The sequence below is a fragment of the Pantherophis guttatus genome, chromosome 8, assembly GCF_059756535.1.
Source record: "Pantherophis guttatus breed Tessera chromosome 8, ASM5975653v1, whole genome shotgun sequence".
Lineage (NCBI taxonomy): Eukaryota > Metazoa > Chordata > Lepidosauria > Squamata > Colubridae > Pantherophis > Pantherophis guttatus.
The window spans coordinates 3,482,544-3,501,834 of record NC_142070.1 but is presented as its reverse complement, the minus strand read 5'-3'; the positions used below and the strand labels follow the sequence as shown (position 1 = coordinate 3,501,834).

Genomic DNA, 19,291 nt, shown 5'->3' with positions numbered 1-19,291 from the left:
GTCAGCTTATTGCCCCCACAAAACGGGTCCTCATTTTACCGACCTCGAAAGGATGGAAGGCTGAGTCAACCTTGAGCCTGGTGAAATTTGAACTTGCAGTAATTGCAGGCAGCTGGTGTTACTTAACAGTGCTTTAGTCTGCTGCGCCACCAAGGATTCCAAAAATCAAAGGGGAAGCTGGATTTGCTTAGTGACCGCACAATTCATTTAACACCTGCAGTGATCTGCTTAACAACCGTGGGCCAAAACTGCTGTAAAATTGGGCGGTTACTCATTTAACAACCCCTTTTGCTGAGCAATGGAGATCCTGGTTCCAATTGTTCCAAGTCAAGGACCGGCCGCATAAAGTCCAAGAGAGAAACCAAATCATCCTTCAACAAGGAAGTGAAAATGGGTACATTTCTTTAAAAAAAACGAACCCCACCACCCTGGTAAGTGGGTGAAACTTCTTACCCTTGAAGGACCACCAGCAGCCTCATCTTCTTCCGGTGATAAGCAGAGGGCCGGATGCTTCGGCTGTGCTGAGATTCAAGGACCCCTGAGAGGTACTTCTGGAAGTGGGCAGCACTGAAGCATTCAGGACTGTCCATGGTTTGGCGATAAACAAGCCACCTGAAGGAAAGGAAGATGGTTTATTTGCTGCGCTCACCGCAGCCTGCTCCGTTCCTCAACCCAACCTGGTTAAAACAGGAGCACGACAAACTTGGCTTCCATAGACAAGAATTATTTGTAGCTCGGAGTTGTGGGTCTTTGGTGCTCTCTGAGCTTGGGGGTGCAGATGTTTCATGGCCCAGCTGTTCTGTCCCCGTACCACACACTCACCCCCACAGATGGCCCGGAGTTAATAAGCCACACGACAAAACTCTTTGAAGATAAAGCTGGCAGCAACCCAGTGGCTAGCTGCAAATTCAGACTTTACTCACACAAAACAAAGATTAGACTGCAAGCATTCCGATAAACCAGGCAGAGTGTCAATAATACAAGGATTAATCCAAATGCAGTCCAATAAAGCAGGCAAAGTCCAGTAACACAGAGATCATGGAGTATTTCCAGTTTTTGCTTGTCACAAACTTATTCCCTGTGGGGTGTGGTCCAGTGACTCAGCTAATCTCTGGCACGCCTTCCCCTCTGCTGTGCACGCTTCTCCCTGCGCCTCTGTCGAGGGTCCAGCCAGCATTTATCTTCTTCATCGCTGTCCACCTGTGGCTGTGGGGACGTGCTTGGCTCTGAGCCTATCATTTGGCCTTCGGTGTCCTCCGGAGGCATTGCCAGAGAGGAGGGTCCTGGAGAGGGAGGCCTTGCCAACTGAAGCAATTTGCAGGGAACAACTTCGTTCACATATCTTTGTGTCTTGTTTTGCTTATCTTATCAGCTTCCTGCAAATTGCTTCTGGGCGTTCTGCCAACCACAGTAAGCTTTCAGTATTATTCTTTGAATTCTTGGCGGCTGTTAATGCAGTCAATTAACAGCCGTTGTTGTAAAAAACTGGTTTATTTAGTAAACTAAGGTTTGAACGGACTTTGTGTGTGCTGCTGGGTCCGTAGCTGGGGCAGAACAATAACTGGAGAAGTAAACATGCCTACATTTTGCACAATGATAGGGGGCAACTGTCCTTACAGGGAGATCTGTCAGACCACAAGGTGTTAGACTGCCCAGGATTTCACCTGAACGTAACTTTTAATCAACCATCAAGAAAGGACAAAAAAAAATCAGGTTCTACCAACCTTCCATATTCTTTGTTAAACGTAACCAAGAATGAGCATAATTCACTTGATTGACACCCAGGAAGACCTGTCAAGATGGTAATCACCACCTCAAAAAGAGAAAGGAGTGTTAAGATTATGAAACTGTCATGCTTTTTGGAAAAAATAATGATGGACTATCACTATTTAGGCTCAGGACTCAGGATTTTAAATCTGAAGAAGCTGAACCTGTGGAATATCGGTCTCGGGAGACACCAAGTCAAGAGCCACCAAGCCATGAGGCTGATCAAAAATAGTGGCCCTGGGACTGCTGAAAGAGTCAGATGAAGATGAGGTCCTAGTCCTGCACACAGGTAGAGAGGACCGCAGAGCGGAGATGTTCTAGGACGCTCCTTGCCAAGCAAGATAATAAATCTCTTGGTCTGCAGCCTGATTTAAGAGGCAACTCTGACTCATATTCCTTTTGCTGGAAACAACATCTGAACTCCAGCGCCTGTGTAATGTTCCTGTGAATCCCGTTAGCCAAAGAAACCTTGAACTTCTGACCTCTGGATTGGCCGATAATCCTGATCCGGCTCTTGGAACCCTGGACTGATTTTGGACTATTCTTCTGTGCGCTCCTATTTAAAAGCCAATCATTCAGACAAATGTCTGAGACGCTTTTCTGGATTGCATTCTTTTGTTATCTCTCGACCTTGAATAAACTGAATTACCACTGCGACCCTGTATGACTCAGTAGTTGAAACCAGGAAGATATAGAAATATTGTAAATTGTGTAAAGCAGACAACAACTTGGGAGATGAAAAGCAATGCATGATTTACGATGATCACCTTACCTTATCATTCTCTTTCTCATTATTAGGAATGTCCTCAGTCTGCTGCAAAAGCACCGGCAGATGGAACCTCATCACTGGTTCTTGGCTGACACTACTGATAGTAAAGTGCTGTAGAAAACTTTGAAGGAATAAGCGGAGTCAGAATTACTCCATTGTCCTCACATTTAGTCTATTTGCTTTTTTGGAGATGCACTGAAGGGAATCCTCTGAAGACCTTCTTTATGTCCATGTAGAGCAGCCAAGATGGAGCTGAACTATCTGAGAAGGCTTCATGTTCTAATGACTTTGTCCAACCAATGTTTCTCAACCTTGGCGACTTGGGTGGATTTCAACTCCCAGAATTTTCCACTCAGCTGAATTCTGGGAGTTGAGAATCCACCCATTTTCAAGTTGTTAAGGTTGTGAAACAGTGGTTCAACTGAAACATGGAGCACCTACTCAACCCTGACTGATCACAAGAAGCTCGCCTAGCATATCTCGTTAATATTTGAATGAGAGGCGATCTGGGAATCTCAATGTTGAAGATGGATGAAGAAGTTAGAAAGCACGTAGAAAGCAGATCGTTGCAAAACAACTCCAAGTTCTTTGCAAAAAATCTACCTGGGCCTTTGGAGTTAACTCAACTGAAGAAAACGTCACTTGTTACAATCCCAGAAAATTCCCACTCATTCAATGAAAGAGACCTTCACACAGCACAGAGAGACAGGTATCTTGCTCATAAGTACAGCTTCCAAATATTCCCAAAAGTAGGACCAATGACAAGAATGTCCCAAAGGTGCTTTCTTTCCTGGACTTTTAAAGTTTTTTTTTTTTCCTTTGAAAACATTTTACTTGTGATCCAAGAAGCTTCTTTAGTTCTTCAGATGAGAAGCAAAATGTTTTCAAAAGAAAAGCCAAGAAAACTCCAGGTGCCTTTTGGTGAAAGCACCTTTGGGACAAATATGACCTGGATGATTGAGAATCTCCGTAGATCAGTGTTTCTTAACCTTGGCAACTTTAAGAGGTGTGGACTTCAACTCCCAGAATTCCCTAGCCAGTACAGCTGGCTGGGGAATTCTGGGAGTTGAAGTCCACACCTCTTAAAGTTGCCAAGGTTGAGAAACATCATCATAGACGATGGCAAGGATGCTCGGAATTGCAGCTGAGCAATGGTGGGGGGGGGGGGGCGCATGTGACCTACACATCATGCAATTAAAAATGACACAATTGGACTTCTGTGGGATCATGCGGGTTTGGCTCAGAACAAAGGACTTGTGGGAAGCTCTCACCTGGCCAGATCTGGGAGGCTGCTAAGCAGTCTTACTTGGTTCCACCGTTCTCCAGCAGGATAGGATAAGACTTCAAAGAGCTTTTGCATGTTGGAATGTCTAAAAAAGAAGGACACTAATGAATTGTGTAGCCCTTACAACTCATGTCAACACAAAAGTGTAAAGACACAACTACAGTCGTGGCCCAAATTGTGGAAACCTTTTGGGAAAAGTGTATTTTCTAAACGTGGCTAATAACACAACTTTTTTTTTTCTGAGTAGTACCATAAAGTTACATATCAATGGAAAGATAATTTAATCAAGAATGTAATGCAATAACTTTTATGAAGGATTTGCTATTAGAAGAGCAGTTACAGTATAAAGAAGAAAAGTGAAACACGTAGAAAAAACGAGAAATACAAAAATGATCACCATAGAAAAAACGAGATATATAAAGATGATCCCCATGCCAGTTAATATTTAGTTGGGTAACCTTTAGCGACGTCTTCCCATGGAGTGAACCAAGTCTTTTAGTTCTGCAGCTGTTCTAATGTGAAACGAAGATGGAATGATGGCTTCTATTAACTGGGTTTTATTGCTGGGTCGCTTCTGACTAACAAGTTTCTTTAGTCGGCTCCATAGATTTTTCCATTGGGTGAAGGTCTGGGCTCTTCCCAGGCCATTCCAGCAGTGGAATAGGATTCTCTTGAAACTCCCCCCAAAGAGTGGTGTTATTAGCCATCAAGCCTCAAAAATACACTTTTCCCAAAAGGTTTCCACAATTTTGGCCACGACTGTAGGTCTTAATGTCTAGGGGTGTCCAACCTTGGCCATTTTAAAGACTTGTGGACCTCAACTCCCAGAATTCCCAAACCAGCACAGCTGTCTGGGGACTTCTGGGAAGTGAAGTCCATGGGTCTTAAAGTTGTCAGGCTGGGGAATTCTGAGATTGAAGTCTACGGATCTTAAAATTGACTGCCTGGGGATGCCTGGGAGTTGAAGTGCATAGGTCTTAAGTAGTCAAGGTTGGACACCCCGTCGTTAAACATGAATGTTCAACATGGGGTTAGTCTACAAGAACGACAAGTCTTTTATCTCAACTCCTTCCCCACAGATCCCCTCCCTGCCTTCTCTTCAATGCTGCTTGTGCAACACAAGAATTGGAATAAAAACAGCTTACAATCTCTCCTGTTCTGCAGACAGGCCATCGTCCTGGATCGTTTTTAACGTTACTCCCGAATTTCCCGGTTGTTGCCAGGCGGAAAAGACCTACAACGACAAAGCAGGTCTAACTTACAAAATGAGGCATATCACGGTTTAAATGAAGCTTGAAGGTGGGACCTGGTCAGGAGGGTGAGCCCCTCCGGTTGGTTACCGATAAAATGCTGGGTAAAGGTAAAGGTTCCCCTCGCACATATGTGCTAGTCGTTCCTGACTCTAGGGGGCGGTGCTCATCTCCGTTTCAAAGCCGAAGAGCCAGCGCTGTCTGAAGATGTCTCCGTGGTCATGTAGCCGGCATGACTCAACGGCAAAAGTGCACGGAACGCTGTTCCCTTCCCACCAAAGGTGGTCCCTATTTTTCTACTTGCATTTGTTTACCTGCTTTCGAACTGCTAGGTTAGCAGAAGCTGGGACAAGTCACGGGAGCTCACCCCGTTACACGGCACTAGGGATTCGAACCGCTGAACTGCCAACCTTTCGATCGACAAGCTCAGCCACCGAGCCACCGCGTCCCTTATAAAATGCTGGGCACCGAATGTAATTAAAAGTCCTCTCTATCGGTATCCTTTAATAATTATGAATTGAATTGTGCTTCCTGACATTGCCAAGGCTGGTCACTGCTCTGCTAATCAGTGCTACAAGACATCAATCAAACATGTTTGAATTTTTTTAAAAACTGCCTAATAATTAGGGGTTAGCAGTGGGTTAGAATAGAATAGAATAACAAGAGTTGGAAGGGACCTTGGAGGTCTTCTAGTCCAACCCCCCGCTTAGGCAGGAAACCCTACACCACTTCAGACAAATGGTTATCCAACATCTTCTTAAAAATGTCCAGTGTTGGAGCATTCACAACTTCTGGAGGCAAGTTGTTCCACTGATTAATTGTTCTAAGTGTCAGAAAATTTCTCCTTAGTTCTAAGTTGCTTCTCTCCTTGATGAGTTTCCACCCGTTGCTTCTTGTTCTACCCTCAGGTGCTTTGGAGAATAGTTTGACTCCCTCTTCTTTGGGGCAGCCCCTGAGATATCCTCCACCAGGCATGCTGCACCTTCTCTCCATTCTGCCAGAAGAGGAAGCAAGGTTACCTCCTCTCCCCTAAACAAAGGAGAGATGTTTGCACATAAACCGAACCCAGAGCACGGCTGACGTTACCTGGGAATAGAAAGCTTTATAAAGGGCTGACTTTGGGAAAACCGCAATCATCAGGAGGTTGTTTGGGGTGTGCAGCTGGACTGGCAAATGAGGAAGCAGGGAAGCCTTGTATTCTATAAAAAGCGCAGCAACCACACTGGTGGAATCCTGAAACAGAAAGAAGGAAGAAAAAAAAAAAAAAGGAAAAAACTTAACGGGGAGAGATTTTGATATAAATTAAGCAAGGAGGAAGTTTATAATCCCTCTTTTTGATCCTTGATCTTCAGCATCCCAGGGCCGTATCTCCCTTACTCTGAAAACAGTATTTTAATTGCTGATTTTACATGTGGCTCCCCTCCTGCGTGAGCTGCACTGGCTCCCGGTGGTCTTCCGGGTGCGCTTCAAGGTTTTGGTTACCACCTTTAGAGCGCTCCATGGCATTGGACCGGGGTATTTATGAGACCGCCTACTACCACCAATAGCCTCTCACCGACCAGTACGCTCCCATAGAGAGGGGCTTCTCAGGGTGCCGTCGGCCAAACAGTGTCGACTGGCGGCCCCCAGGGGGAGAGCCTTCTCTGTGGGGGCACCTACCATCTGGAACGAGCTCCCCCCGGAGATACGGAGGATCCCGGATCTGCGCACGTTTCGTTGTGCTCTCAAAACATTTTTATTTCAGCAGGCTGGCCTGGCCTAACTCTCCCTTTTAAATTTTTTAAATCGTTTAATCTGTTTTACAAATTGGGTGTTTTAAATTTGTTTTCGGCCAAATTATTTAATAATTTTAATGGACTTTTAATGTTTGTATTACCTGTATTTTATCTTGGCTGTTCACCACCCTGAGTCCCTCGGGAGTAGGGCGGTATAGAAATTTGATAATTAATAAATAAATAAATAAATAAATAAATAAATAAATAAATAAATAAATAAATAAATAAATAAATAAATAAATAAATAAATAAATAAATAAATAAATAAATGTAATTTAGATTGAAAATAGCCAAAACAGCTAGCATTGATCTTTCTGGAGGCACAAAAAGCGTTCGATAACATGAACTGGCAGTTTATGACGTCGCAGTTAAAAAAAACCATGAAATTCGGTGAAAACTTTGTGAAGGTGATCCAAGCAATATATCCTAATCAAACAGCGAAAGTGATAGTAAATAGAGAAATAACAGAAAAATTTGACATAAACAAGGGGACAAGACAAGGATGTCCACTATCTCCTCTTTTATTCATACTAACCCTAGTATGACAGACCAGACAAGACCCCAGAAATAAAAGGTTTGAAGATAAATAAAGAACAATACAAAGTACAAGCTTTTGCAGACGACCTAGTATTTATTTTGGAGGAACCCCTAGAAACAGGACCCAAATTAATAAAGAAAATAGAAGAGTTTGGTGCGGTGGCAGGATTTAAAATAAACAAGGAAAAGACCAAGATATTGACAAAGAACCTTACAAATAAACAGAAAATCGTACTGATGGAAAAGTTGGACATCCAGATAACTAAAAAAGTTAAATACCTGGGAATTTGGCTAACAATAAGATGTACATCTATTACAATTCGATCTCGTAACAAAAACATCCCTTAAGTCACTGTTTCTCAACCTTGGGAGCTTGAAGATGGGTGGACTTCAACTCCCAGAATCCCCCAGCCAGCGGCACTCAGACAACGGCCATCAACGGGCACATAGAGATGGACCACATTTACACACCATTCAAAAGAGACAATCCAAAAGATAAAAGATCACAGCACTTCCTGGCCAGAAATAAAATACCCACAAGAGCAGAGATTAACACAGTGTTTCTCAACCTTGGAAGCTTGAAGATGGGTGGACTTCAACTCCCAGAATCCCCCAGCCAGCGGCACTCAGACAAAACGGCCATCAACGGGCACATAGAGATGGACCACATTTACACACCATTCAAAAGAGACAATCCAAAAGATAAAAGATCACTGCACTTCCTGGCCAGAAATAAAATACCCATAAGAGCAGAGATTGACACAGTGTTTCTCAACCTTGGTAGCTTGAAGATGGGTGGACTTCAACTCCCAGAATCCCCCAGCCAGCCCACAGAAAAGAAAACACCGGGAGCCACAAAACCCTTCCCGTGCCTGACTATTTCTATTCCTGAGCGGCCACAAAACTAACATATATAGTTGATATATATATATAAACTATATATATATAAAATTAAAAATTAATTAATTAAAAATTAAAAATTCTGTTTTCTTCTGAAACTTTTCTTTTCTTGGATTTATCCATTGTTGGCTACCGGAGGTCAAAAAGCTTAATAAATTGTGCGTCGGTGGGGTGTCGCACACTGGCAGTTGTGATGCACATTTTGAGCGACAGGGAGCCGCAGCAGAGGGGTGAAAGAGCCACATGCGGCTCCAGAGCCGCAGGTTGCTGACCCCTGGACTATCTAATTGAAGAGAATACTTGTAGCTCTGTGTTGAACTATGGAGTCCTTGGTTCTCTCTGAGCTTCGTGGTTTTCTGGTAGACCTTCCATGACCCAACTAGGGAACATCATCAGTGCTAGAAGAGAGGTTTGTGGAGAGGAAGGGGAGGAGGAGATGGGGGATGGGGGAGGAGGAGCAGGAGGAGAACTGTGGGGTCCTTGGTTCTCTCTGAGCTTCGTGGTTTTCTGGTAGACCTTTCATGACCCAACTAGGGAACATCATCAGTGCTAGAAGGGAGTGGGGTATGGAGTGGGGAGGAGGGGGAAGAGGACTGTGGGGTCCTTGGTGCTCTCTGAACATGGTTGTTTTCTTGCACAAACACATCTCTTTCACTCACTCACTCACTCACTCACACACACACATACAAACACACACATCTCTCTCTCTCTCTCTCACACACACACACACACATCTCTCTCACACACACACACATAAATACACACATCTCTCTCTCACACACACACTCTCTCTCTTTCTCTCTCTCTCTCTCTCACACACACGCACACACACCTCTCTCTCTTTCTCTCTCTCTCTCTCACACACACACACACATACACACATCTCTCTCTCTCTCACACACACACACAAACACACACATCTCTCTCTCTCTCTCTCTCACACACACACACAAACACACACATCTCTCTCTCACCCACACACACACAAACACACACCTCTCTCTGTCTCTCACACACACACACACACAAACATCTCTCTCTCTCTCACACACACACACACAAACACACAAATCTCTCTCTCTCTCTCACACACACACACACAAACACACAAATCTCTCTCTCTCTCATATACACACACAAACACACACCTCTCTCTCTCTCTCACACACATCTCTCTCTCTCACACACACACACACACAATTGTCTCTCTCTTACACCCACCCACAAACACAGATATTTCATGACCCAACTAGGGAACATCGTCAGTGCTAGAAGGGAGTGGGGTTTGCAAGTGGGGGGGGGGTGGAGGAGGAGGAAGAGGAGGAGCCTTGATGTTGGATCCTTGATGTTCTCCATGCTGGATCATTTTCTTGCAGACATTTCATTACCCAACTAAGTAACGACATCAGCTCTAGAACATCTAACTTATTCCAAGGTGCTAGGAACAGGGGCCTTGAGCCCAGGCAAGAATTCATCTGAAATCTTGACGTATCCCAGAGCCTCGGTCCATAAACTAAGTTGCCTGGAGCCACACATTTTTTCCTGGATGCCTCTCTCGATGTTAAAAAAAAAAAAAAGCAAACAAATAAATAAAGGAGGCCACCGAAGAGAAAAAACACACCCTTGTGTACTCATTTCCATGGAAATCAAGCCCCTTATCTCTTTTTTTTTTTCCCCTTTTCCTTTTTTTTTAATCGAACTGCTGCCCCGTTCTTCGCCTGCTTTGTGTTATTTTTAGCCGCGCAGCCTCACCCCTGCCTTGCCGGCTGGAGAAAACAATACAAATTCCCTTTTGAGGGTTTTTGCTTTGGACCAAAAAATAATGATGATGAAGATAATAATAATAAATACCTGTCTACGTTTCAGGAGTGACAAGAGGGTCCCATAAATAGCCTGAAGGGTGGGGGTGGGGGTGGGGTTTGACAGAAAATGAAGATTTTGAAAGCTGAACAATAGCAAAAAAAACAAACAAACAAAAAACGAGGTCGAGACCCAGCTGGTTTTTTTTTTTTTTTTTTTTTTTGCAAGACTTACAAAGAGGGGAGTGAGAGCAGGAGAGGAACTGAAAGGAAAAAAAAAACCTACGAAAAGCTTTGGCTTCAGGGTTTTTGGGTTTTTTTTTGCAGATTTAATCAGAGCGAACAGGGTGGTGATGGAGAGAGGTGGGGAGAGAGAAGTGGGGAGAAAAAGAGAGGTGGGGAGAGAGGGTGGAGAGAGAAAGAGAGGGGGAGAGGGGGGGAGAGAAAGAGAGGTGGAGAGAGAGAGGGGGAGAGAGAAAGAGAGAGGGAGAGAGGGGGGAGAGAAAGAGAGGAGGAGGGGGAGGGGGGAGAGAGAGAGAGGGGGAGAGAGAGGGGGAGAGAGAAAGAGAGGGAGAGAGAGAGGGAGAGAGAGGGGGGAGAGAGGTGGAGAGAGAGAGGGGGGGAGAGAAAGAGAGGTGGAGAGAGAGAGGGGGAGAGAGAAAGAGAGAGGGAGAGAGGGGGGAGAGAAAGAGAGGAGGAGGGGGAGGGGGGAGAGAGAGAGAGGGGGAGAGAGAAAGAGAGGGAGAGAGAGAGGGAGAGAGAGGGGGGAGAGAGGTGGAGAGAGAGAGGGGGGGAGAGAAAGAGAGGTGGAGAGAGAGAGGGGGAGAGAGAGAGAGAGAGGGAGAGAGGGGGGAGAGAAAGAGAGGAGGAGGGGGAGGGGGGAGAGAGAGAGAGGGGGAGAGAGAGGGGGAGAGAGAAAGAGAGGGAGAGAGAGAGGGAGAGAGAGGGGGGAGAGAGGGGGAGAGAGAAAGAGAGAGGGAGAGAGAAGGGGAAAGAAAGAGAGGGGGAGAGAGGGGGAGAGAGAGGGGGAAAGAGGGGGGAGAGAGAAAGAGAGGGGGAGAGAGGGAGGGAAGAGAGAGGGGGAGAGAGAAAGAGAGAGGGAGAGAGAAGGGGAAAGAAAGAGAGGGGGAGAGGGGGGAGAGAGAAAGAGAGGGGGAGAGAGAGGGGGAGAGAGAAAGAGAGGGAGAGAGAGAGAGGGGGGAGAGAGGGGGAGAGAGAAAGAGAGAGGGAGAGAGAAGGGGAAAGAAAGAGAGGGGGAGAGGGGGGAGAGAGAAAGAGAGGGGGAGAGAGAGGGGGGAGAGAGAAAGAGCAACAGGAGAGAGGGAGGGAGAAAGAGGGATGGAGAGAGAAAGGGAGAGAGAGAGAGAGGGAGGGAGAGAGAGGGGGAGAGAAAGTGAGGGGCAGAGGGGGGAGAAAGGGGGGAGAGAGAAAGAGAGGAGGAGAGAGGGAGGGAGAAAGAGGGATGGAGAGAGAAAGGGAGAGAGAGAGAGAGGGAGGGAGAGAGAGAGACTGGCCCAAAATCACCCAGCTGGGTTTCATCCCTAAGGAGGGACTAGAACTCTGTGTCTCCTGGTTTCTAGCCCGGCGCTCTGACCACTAGACCACACGGTCTTCTCACTCCATATTTCATACAAACAGTCCGGCGTGCCCTTACCCCGTCATAGAACTGGATGGACGCCATGTGTGCCTTGGAGACGGTTATGCTCCCGTAGTGGGGGTGACAAAACAAAAGGCCCTCGGAAAAGAAAGAGAGCTTCCCTGCAGAGAAAAATAAACCACGTTACGAGATCTTGGGTTTAAAGTGATGTATACCACCAATTGCCGAAGAAGCTCCTTGGCGGGAAACCTCCAACGTCAAGCCGATATTAAGACCACAGATATTAAAACTGCAATTAAAAACTCTGAATAACGAAGGGTATTCCAGGCGTAATTGGGTAGGTAGTAGATTTTATCTTCTTCGATTCAAACATTCGCTGTAGCTGTGGAACAGAGAAACTTTAGAACGTAGAATAAGAAGGTGGGAAGGGACTTTGGAGGTCTTCTAGTCCATCCCCACAGGGGTCCCCAAACTTGGCAGCTTTAAGACTTGTGGACTTCAACTCTTAGAATTCTAGGAATTGAAGTCCACAAGTCTTAAAGCTGCCCAGTTTGAAGACCTCTGCGTCAGCACTCCAAACTACATTCGTTCCAGTGCTGACATAAGGAGGAGAAGAGGGGACACCTAGCAAGAGGACGCTTGACTTTTCACCTACTTATTTTCCCTGAAGATAATATCCCCTAGGAGATGAGATGGGAGGGGGAACATTCCTGGGAGCTGAAGTAGTAGATATGGGGAGAGTGATTTGGAAGATGGCCAATGAGACGCAGAGAATTGGGGAACAGAAAGGGAAGGTTTAGGGTCAGGAAGTCAGAGTTGGCTTCGACATAATCGGGGACAGGTTGTCGTGCTTAATAAATGAAAGATTTCATCAAAGATTATTTGTTTGGAAATGCAATTTATTTGAGACGACATCGAAACCTGACACTCTGTCCTATACCACTCCAGACAAATAGAAGAGCCTTGGTAGTACAGTGGTCTAAAGCATCCTGTTATTAAGACCAGCTGCCTGCAATTACTGCCGGTTCGAATCTCGCCAAGGCTCAAGGTTGACTCAGCCTTCCATCCTTTCTAAGGTAGGTAAATTGAGGACCCAGTTTGTGGGGGCAATAAGCTGACTTTGTATAAATATACAAAAATATGAAGGCTATTGCTTAGCGCATTGTAAGCTCCCTGAGTCTCCGGAGAAGGGCGGCATATAAATCAAATTAAAAAAAAAATTAAAAAAAAAAAAGCTGTCCAAACCTTTCTTGATTTACCTTTTTTATTCTATTTATTGTTCGCCCGGAGTTTCTCAATGGTGGGATGGGCAGGATACAAATGTAATAAATAGATAAATAAAAATACAACAACTGGGGTTACTAGGGAGATGATGACAACCAGAATATTAATAATGGGGAGACTTCACACTGAGAGCAAAGGTGTGTCCTGTCAAGGCTATGGCTTTCCAGCTGGCAACATCTGGCTTACAAACCTGGATCTCAGAAAGGTCCAATCCAAAAGGGAAAAAAAAAAAAAAACGTTGCCTTTGAATTGTGGTGCTGTAGAAAATTTTTTGCTTGCTTACCTTCCTCCGGTCTACAGAGGGAATTGCTAGCAACAATATACGCTCCATCGCCTCCGGTCAGGAGGGATCCCAGGAAAGATTCTTCTTTCTAAACAAAAGGGAAAAGGGAGTTTCACTATACAAGTTGTCCTCGACTTACGATGCCCCCAATTGAGCCCAAAATTTTCTGTCGTTAAGTGAGACATGTGTTAAGTCCTCATTTTACAGCCTTTCTTGCCACGGTTGTTAAGTGAATCACAAGTGGGTAACCTGGTAGTTAAGTGAATCTGGCTTCCAAACTGACTTTGCTTGTCAGGAGGTCTCAAAACGGGGATGCCGTGACCTTGGGACACAGCAACGGTCGTAAGTGTGAACCAGTCGCCAAGCGTCTGAATTTTGAATGATCCCGTGATCATGGGGAGGCTGCGAAGGTCGCAACTGTGAAGAAACAGGTCCGTTTTGTTCAGCCGTCGTAACGTTGAACGGTCACTAAATGAACGGTTGTAAGCCGAGGACTCCCTGTACTGCGCTTCGTGCCAAAAGCTGGGAACTGGTTTCCCTTCTTCTGTGCCTGTATGGATCTGTCAATGAAGTTTTACTCTTGGTAATAAAAATGCCCCAGGAGTTTCTTTTGCTGTCCATCCCAACGGGACGGTTGACATTGGCAGTTGATGTTCTCAGGACTTCAGAAATATTGCAGATTCTACATTAAATGGGGAGTTTTAAACTGCCTTCGTGTCTCGTTGTGGGACTTTGGCCAAGGATGCTGCTGTCCATGGTGCTGACCTGTATCTGTATCAAGGGGGCAGAGATGCAGAGAGTAGACTAGAATAGAGTAACAGAGTTGGAAGGGACCTTGGAGGTCTTCTAGTCCAGCCCTCCTCTGCTCAGGCAGGAAACCCTATACCAAGTGGTTGTCCAGCCTCTTTTTAAAAATCTCCAATGTTGGAGAATTCACAACTTCTGGTGGCAAGCTGTTCCACTGGTTAATTGTTCTCACTGTCAGGAAATTTCTCCTTAGTTCCAGGTTGCTTCTCTCCTCGATGAGTTTCCACCCGTTGCTTCTTGTTCTACCCTCGGGGGCTTTGGAGAATAGGTTGACCCCCTCTTCTTTGGGGCAGCTCCTTAGGCATTGGAACACTGCTATCATGTCACCCCTGGTCCTTCTTTTCATCAAACTAGACCTACCCAATTCCAGCAATCATTCTTGGTATGTTTTAGCCTCCAGCCCCCTAATCCTCTTTGTTGCTCTTCTCTAAACTCTTTCTAGAGTCTCCACGTCTTTTTTACATCGTGGCGACCAAAACTGAGGTCGAGGTGGCGCAGTGGTTAGAGTGCAGTACTGCAGCTACTTCAGCTGACTGCTAGTTCAGCAGATCAGCGGATCAAATCTCACCGGCTCAAGGTTGACTCAGCCGTCCATCCTTCCGAGGTGGGTAAAATGAGGACCCCGATTGTTGGGGGCAATATGCTATTTAGTATACTGTCTTTGGTGTAAGCCGCCCAGAGTCCTCGGAGAGTGGGCGGCATAGAAATATATATACATACATACATACATACATACATTACTGTTTTAGCCAGGGTTTTTCCTACGTAAATCAAGATGTTTGTATAGCCATAGTTAAGTGACATCCCAAATCACTATATTCTAGGCTTTATCAAACATTTAAGCAGCATTATGTTGTCTGCTGCAAGATCTATTCTAGTCTTCCTTAAGTCTTGCAGCAGACAACATAATGTTGCTTAAATGTCTGATAAAGCCTAGAAAATAGTGATTTGGGATGTCACTTAACTATGGCTATACAAACATCTTGATTTACGTAGGAAAAACCCTGGCTAAAACAGTAATGTACATATAGACCTAGGGAAAAAAAAGAACAAAATAAATAAATAAATATATATATATGTGTGTGTGTGTGTGTGTGTGTATATATATATATATATATATATATATATATATATATATATATATATATATGTATGTATGTATGTATGTATGCATGTATGTGTATGTGTATATGTATATGTATATGTATATGTATATGTATATATGTATGTATATATATATTTAACTAACTAACTAACTAACTAACTGGATGCAGGATTCCACTTATAAAGTGGTATTAACACTTCTCGTGATCTTGATTCTATCCCTCTGTTGATGCAGCCTAGAACTGTGTTCGCTCTTTTGCACACTGCGGGCTCATATTTAAATATCTACAGTCATAGTCTTCGACTTATGACTGTAATTGAGCCTGGAATTATAGTCGTAAATCATGCCGGTTGTTAAATGGATCATCACACTGACGGGACTCATTTTACAACATTACTTTGCAGAGGTCATTAAGCCAATCCACAATCATGAAGAGAACATGGCGGTTGTTAATTGAATTTGTCGTCAGCAATGGATGATTTTGTCGGAAATTGGAAGTCGATACTGGTTTACAGTGGCAAAACCGCTGTAAATTGTGCTCACGTGAAGGGGCCACAAATGGCCGTAATCAATCAATCATGTTGCAGCAGGGACGGAAAGCTGTCGAAACTTTGAATCTGGGTTATTAGTATGGGGTTTTTTGGGGGAGGGGGATGTCCTTCATAATTTCAAATGGCCACTAAGCAACCAGTTGTAAGTCAAGGACAATCTGTAATACAATTTTTCTCAACCTGGGGCAACTTTAAAATGTGTGGACTTCAATTCGCAGAATCCCCCAGCTGACCATGCTAGCTGGAGAATTCTGGGAGTTGAAGTCCACCCGTCCTAAAGTTGAGAAGCACTAGACCAGAGGTGAAATCCAGCAGGTTCTGACAGGTTCTGGAGAACCGGTAGCGGAAATTTTGAGTAGTTCGGAGAAACGGCAAATACCACCTCTGGCTGGCCCCAGAGTGGGGTGGGAATGGGGAATTTGCAATATCCTTCCCCCAGGAGTGGGGTGGAAATGGAGATTTTGCAATATCCAGGAGTGCGGTGGGAGTGGGGATTTTGCAGTATCCTTCCCCTAGATTGGGGAGGGAATGGAGATTTTGCAGTATCCTTCCCTTGGAATCGGGTGGGAACGGAGATTTTGCACTATTCTTCTCCAAGCCCACCAAGCCATGCCCACAGAACCGGTAGTAAAAAAATTTGGATTTCACCACTGCACTAGACTAATATAGGAGCAAAACTAACCAGCTCGCAACATTGAATGCTGGTTAGTGATCTAGTTAGCAATCCTCAGGGCCAAACTAGAAGAGAAAAAAAAAACACACAAAAATTTTATAAGACCAACCTTCAGGACTTGCTGCGCCCGTTCAGAGAGTTTCACTTCATTCTCTTCAACCTAGAGCCGAAACCAAGAACAGGTTCAATTCTGGCTTAGGGATTGAAAATCCTGCATTTATATTCTGGTCTTCTATTCTCCATACTCCAACTCCCACTCTGCAACCTTACAATTTAATCTCCCCGCAATGCTGCTTAAAAGAAAGTGATAAAGACTGGGAGGGCTTGAAATACTTCAGCAGTAAAGCAGAAATGCAAAAATATTAATAATAGGATTACGTTGTGCTTGAAGCTCTGGAGCCTCGGTGCGGGATGGGGGTCTGTTTCTCGGTTAGGATGAAGGTGGTTTCTGTCGTAATTTTTTTCTGGCGGCTATAGGTTTTACGCTTTACTGTTAGGTGTTTTAAAATTGCTTTTAATACTGTTAGCCGCTCAGAGTCCCGTCTCTGAGATAGGCAGCCATTTAAAACTAGTAAATAAATTATAATCCCAAGTATTAGTGCGTGGACAGGCCTTATTGCCTGGACTGTCAAGCGTTTGATGAGTTTTTTTTTTTTTAATAATAAAAGCCCCCTGGAATACTGATATTTTAATAAACGTGGGACGGATTTCCTCAGCCATGAAAACTGAAAACTTTCTACGTCTCATAGAATGATCTATGGGTAAAACCTACAAAGAGAGCTCGTTTTTTTCTGATATTATGGGAAGGATGTAACGTTTTTGCCAATCAGTATAAATAGAAAGTGCAGCCAGTTTGGGATAGCAGTTAAAGGCACCAGGCTAGAAACCAGGTGACGGTGAGTTCTAGTCCCGTTTTAGGCATGAAAGGCAGGTGGATAATTTTGGGCCAATCACCAGGTGACCGTGAGTTCTAGTCCCACCTTGGGTATGAAAGACATCTGGATAATTTTGGGCCAATCACCAGGAGACGGTGAGTTCTAGTCCCACCTTGGGTATGAAAGGCAGGTGGATAATTTTGGGTCAATCACCAGATGACGGTGAGTTCTAGTCCCACCTTAGGCATGAAAGGCAGGTGGATAATTTTGGGCCAATCACCAGGAGACGGTGAGTTCTAGTCCCACCTTGGGTATGAAAGGCAGGTGGATAATTTTGGGTCAATCATCAGGAGACGGTGAGTTCTAGTCCCACCTTGGGCATGAAAGACATATGGATAATTTTGGGCCAATCACCAGGAGACGGTGAGTTCTAGTCCCACTTTAGGCATGAAAGACATCTGGATAATTTTGGGCCAATCACCAGGAGACGGTGAGTTCTAGTCCCACCTTAGGCATGAAAGGCAGGTGGATAATTTTGGGCCAATCACCAGATGACGGTGAGTTCCAGTCCCACCTTAGGCATGAAAGGCATCTGGATAATTTTGGGCCAATCACCAGGTGACGGTGAGTTCCAGTCCCACCTTAGGCATGAAAGGCAGGTGGATAATTTTGGGCCAATCACCAGGTGACGGTGAGTTCCAGTCCCACCTTAGGCATGAAAGGCAGGTGGATATAATTTTGGGCCAATCACCAGGAGAAGGTGAGTTCTAGTGCCACCCTACGCATGAAAGGCAGATGGATAATTTTGGGCCAGTCCCTTTCCCTCAGCCCTAGGAAGGAGGCAATGGCAAACCATTGCAAAATCTCACCCCGAAAACTGCGGGGACTGCTCAAGGAATCAAGACTGACTCAGAGGCACCGAAATCAATCAATAAAATAAACATAAATTATGTTTATAATTTATTAAACATAAATTATAAATTATGGTTATGTATTTTCTTTGTATAAAGTTCACTTCTAAACCAATAAAGGCCCCTATTTGGGATAATGGCGCAGTGTTTTCTAGCGCCTGAACTCTCCACCTCAGCTGCCCGTAGCCACCTCAGCACTTCCTGTGGCTCCTGACTCTGATCTGACCCGCAGTTCCTGGGAAAAATATCAAAGGAACACACTCCCAAGAGAGAATTCACCCTCTTTTGTTTTCAACGACCTGCGAACCGTCACAAAAGAACAATCTTTCCTCCTTGCTTTCCACCGGCTTAGAATAAAAACAGCTTCGTAATCTGTTTTCTAGATTCGTTTTGCAAAGGAAGGTGGCGGGGAGGAGGGGAAGGAAAACCTCCAAGGTTTTGCAGAATCAAAGTCTACTTACCAGCCAAGACACCGATCTCGGGATCGCTGCAGTGAGGATGAGGTAACTGGTTTCTGTGCTGATGCTGCCATCTGCAGTGAAGTGAAAAGAGAAGGGGGCTGAGTTGCTGGATTCTCTCCGAAAGTGATTCTGAAAGGAGAAGTTACTGTGGGGCCCTTGGTGCTCTCCGAGCTTGGCTGTGTTCTTGCAGACATTCCATTACCCAGCTAGGTAACACTATCAGTACTATGGTAGAAGGGTGTGGGGTTTGCAAAGAGGAGGAGGAGGAGGAGGAGGAGGAGGAGGAGGAGGAGGAGGAGGAGGAGGAGGAGGAGAAAGGACTGTGGGGTCCTTGGAGCTCTCTGAACCTGATTGTGTTCTTGCAGACATTCCATTACCCAGCTAGGTAACACTATCAGTATTATGGTAGAAGGGTGTGGGGTTTGCAAAAAGGAGGAGGAGGAGGAGGAGGAGGAGGAGGAGGAAAAAGGGCTATGAGGTCCTTGCTGTTCTCTGAGCTTGGTAGTTTTCTTGCAGATGTTTCATGACCCAACTAGGTAACATCATCAGTGCTAGAAGGGAGTGTGGGTTGTTCTCTATTTATATACAAATCATTTCTCTGTCAGTATTAGTGGGAGTGATCTCAATGGATCTTTGATCAGTGTACTGTTTACCATTTGATT

At 44.9% G+C, this 19,291-nt stretch overlaps 1 protein-coding gene across 1 annotated transcript in view; it reads right to left on the bottom strand.

Annotated features, from left to right (window-relative positions):
- DNAAF9 (dynein axonemal assembly factor 9) overlaps positions 1 to 19,291 on the bottom strand; it is a 109,717-nt gene that overhangs the window by 30,450 nt on the left and 59,976 nt on the right. Inside the window, exons 18-27 of the mRNA XM_087874808.1 lie at positions 18,630 to 18,700; positions 16,492 to 16,542; positions 13,247 to 13,334; positions 11,737 to 11,840; positions 6,158 to 6,304; positions 4,967 to 5,055; positions 3,808 to 3,906; positions 2,540 to 2,657; positions 1,725 to 1,813; positions 454 to 612 (exon numbers count right to left, since the gene is read on the bottom strand). Of these exons, the coding sequence (XP_087730934.1) occupies positions 454 to 612; positions 1,725 to 1,813; positions 2,540 to 2,657; positions 3,808 to 3,906; positions 4,967 to 5,055; positions 6,158 to 6,304; positions 11,737 to 11,840; positions 13,247 to 13,334; positions 16,492 to 16,542; positions 18,630 to 18,700 (1,015 nt within the window). The remainder of the gene's footprint in view (positions 1 to 453; positions 613 to 1,724; positions 1,814 to 2,539; positions 2,658 to 3,807; positions 3,907 to 4,966; positions 5,056 to 6,157; positions 6,305 to 11,736; positions 11,841 to 13,246; positions 13,335 to 16,491; positions 16,543 to 18,629; positions 18,701 to 19,291) is intronic.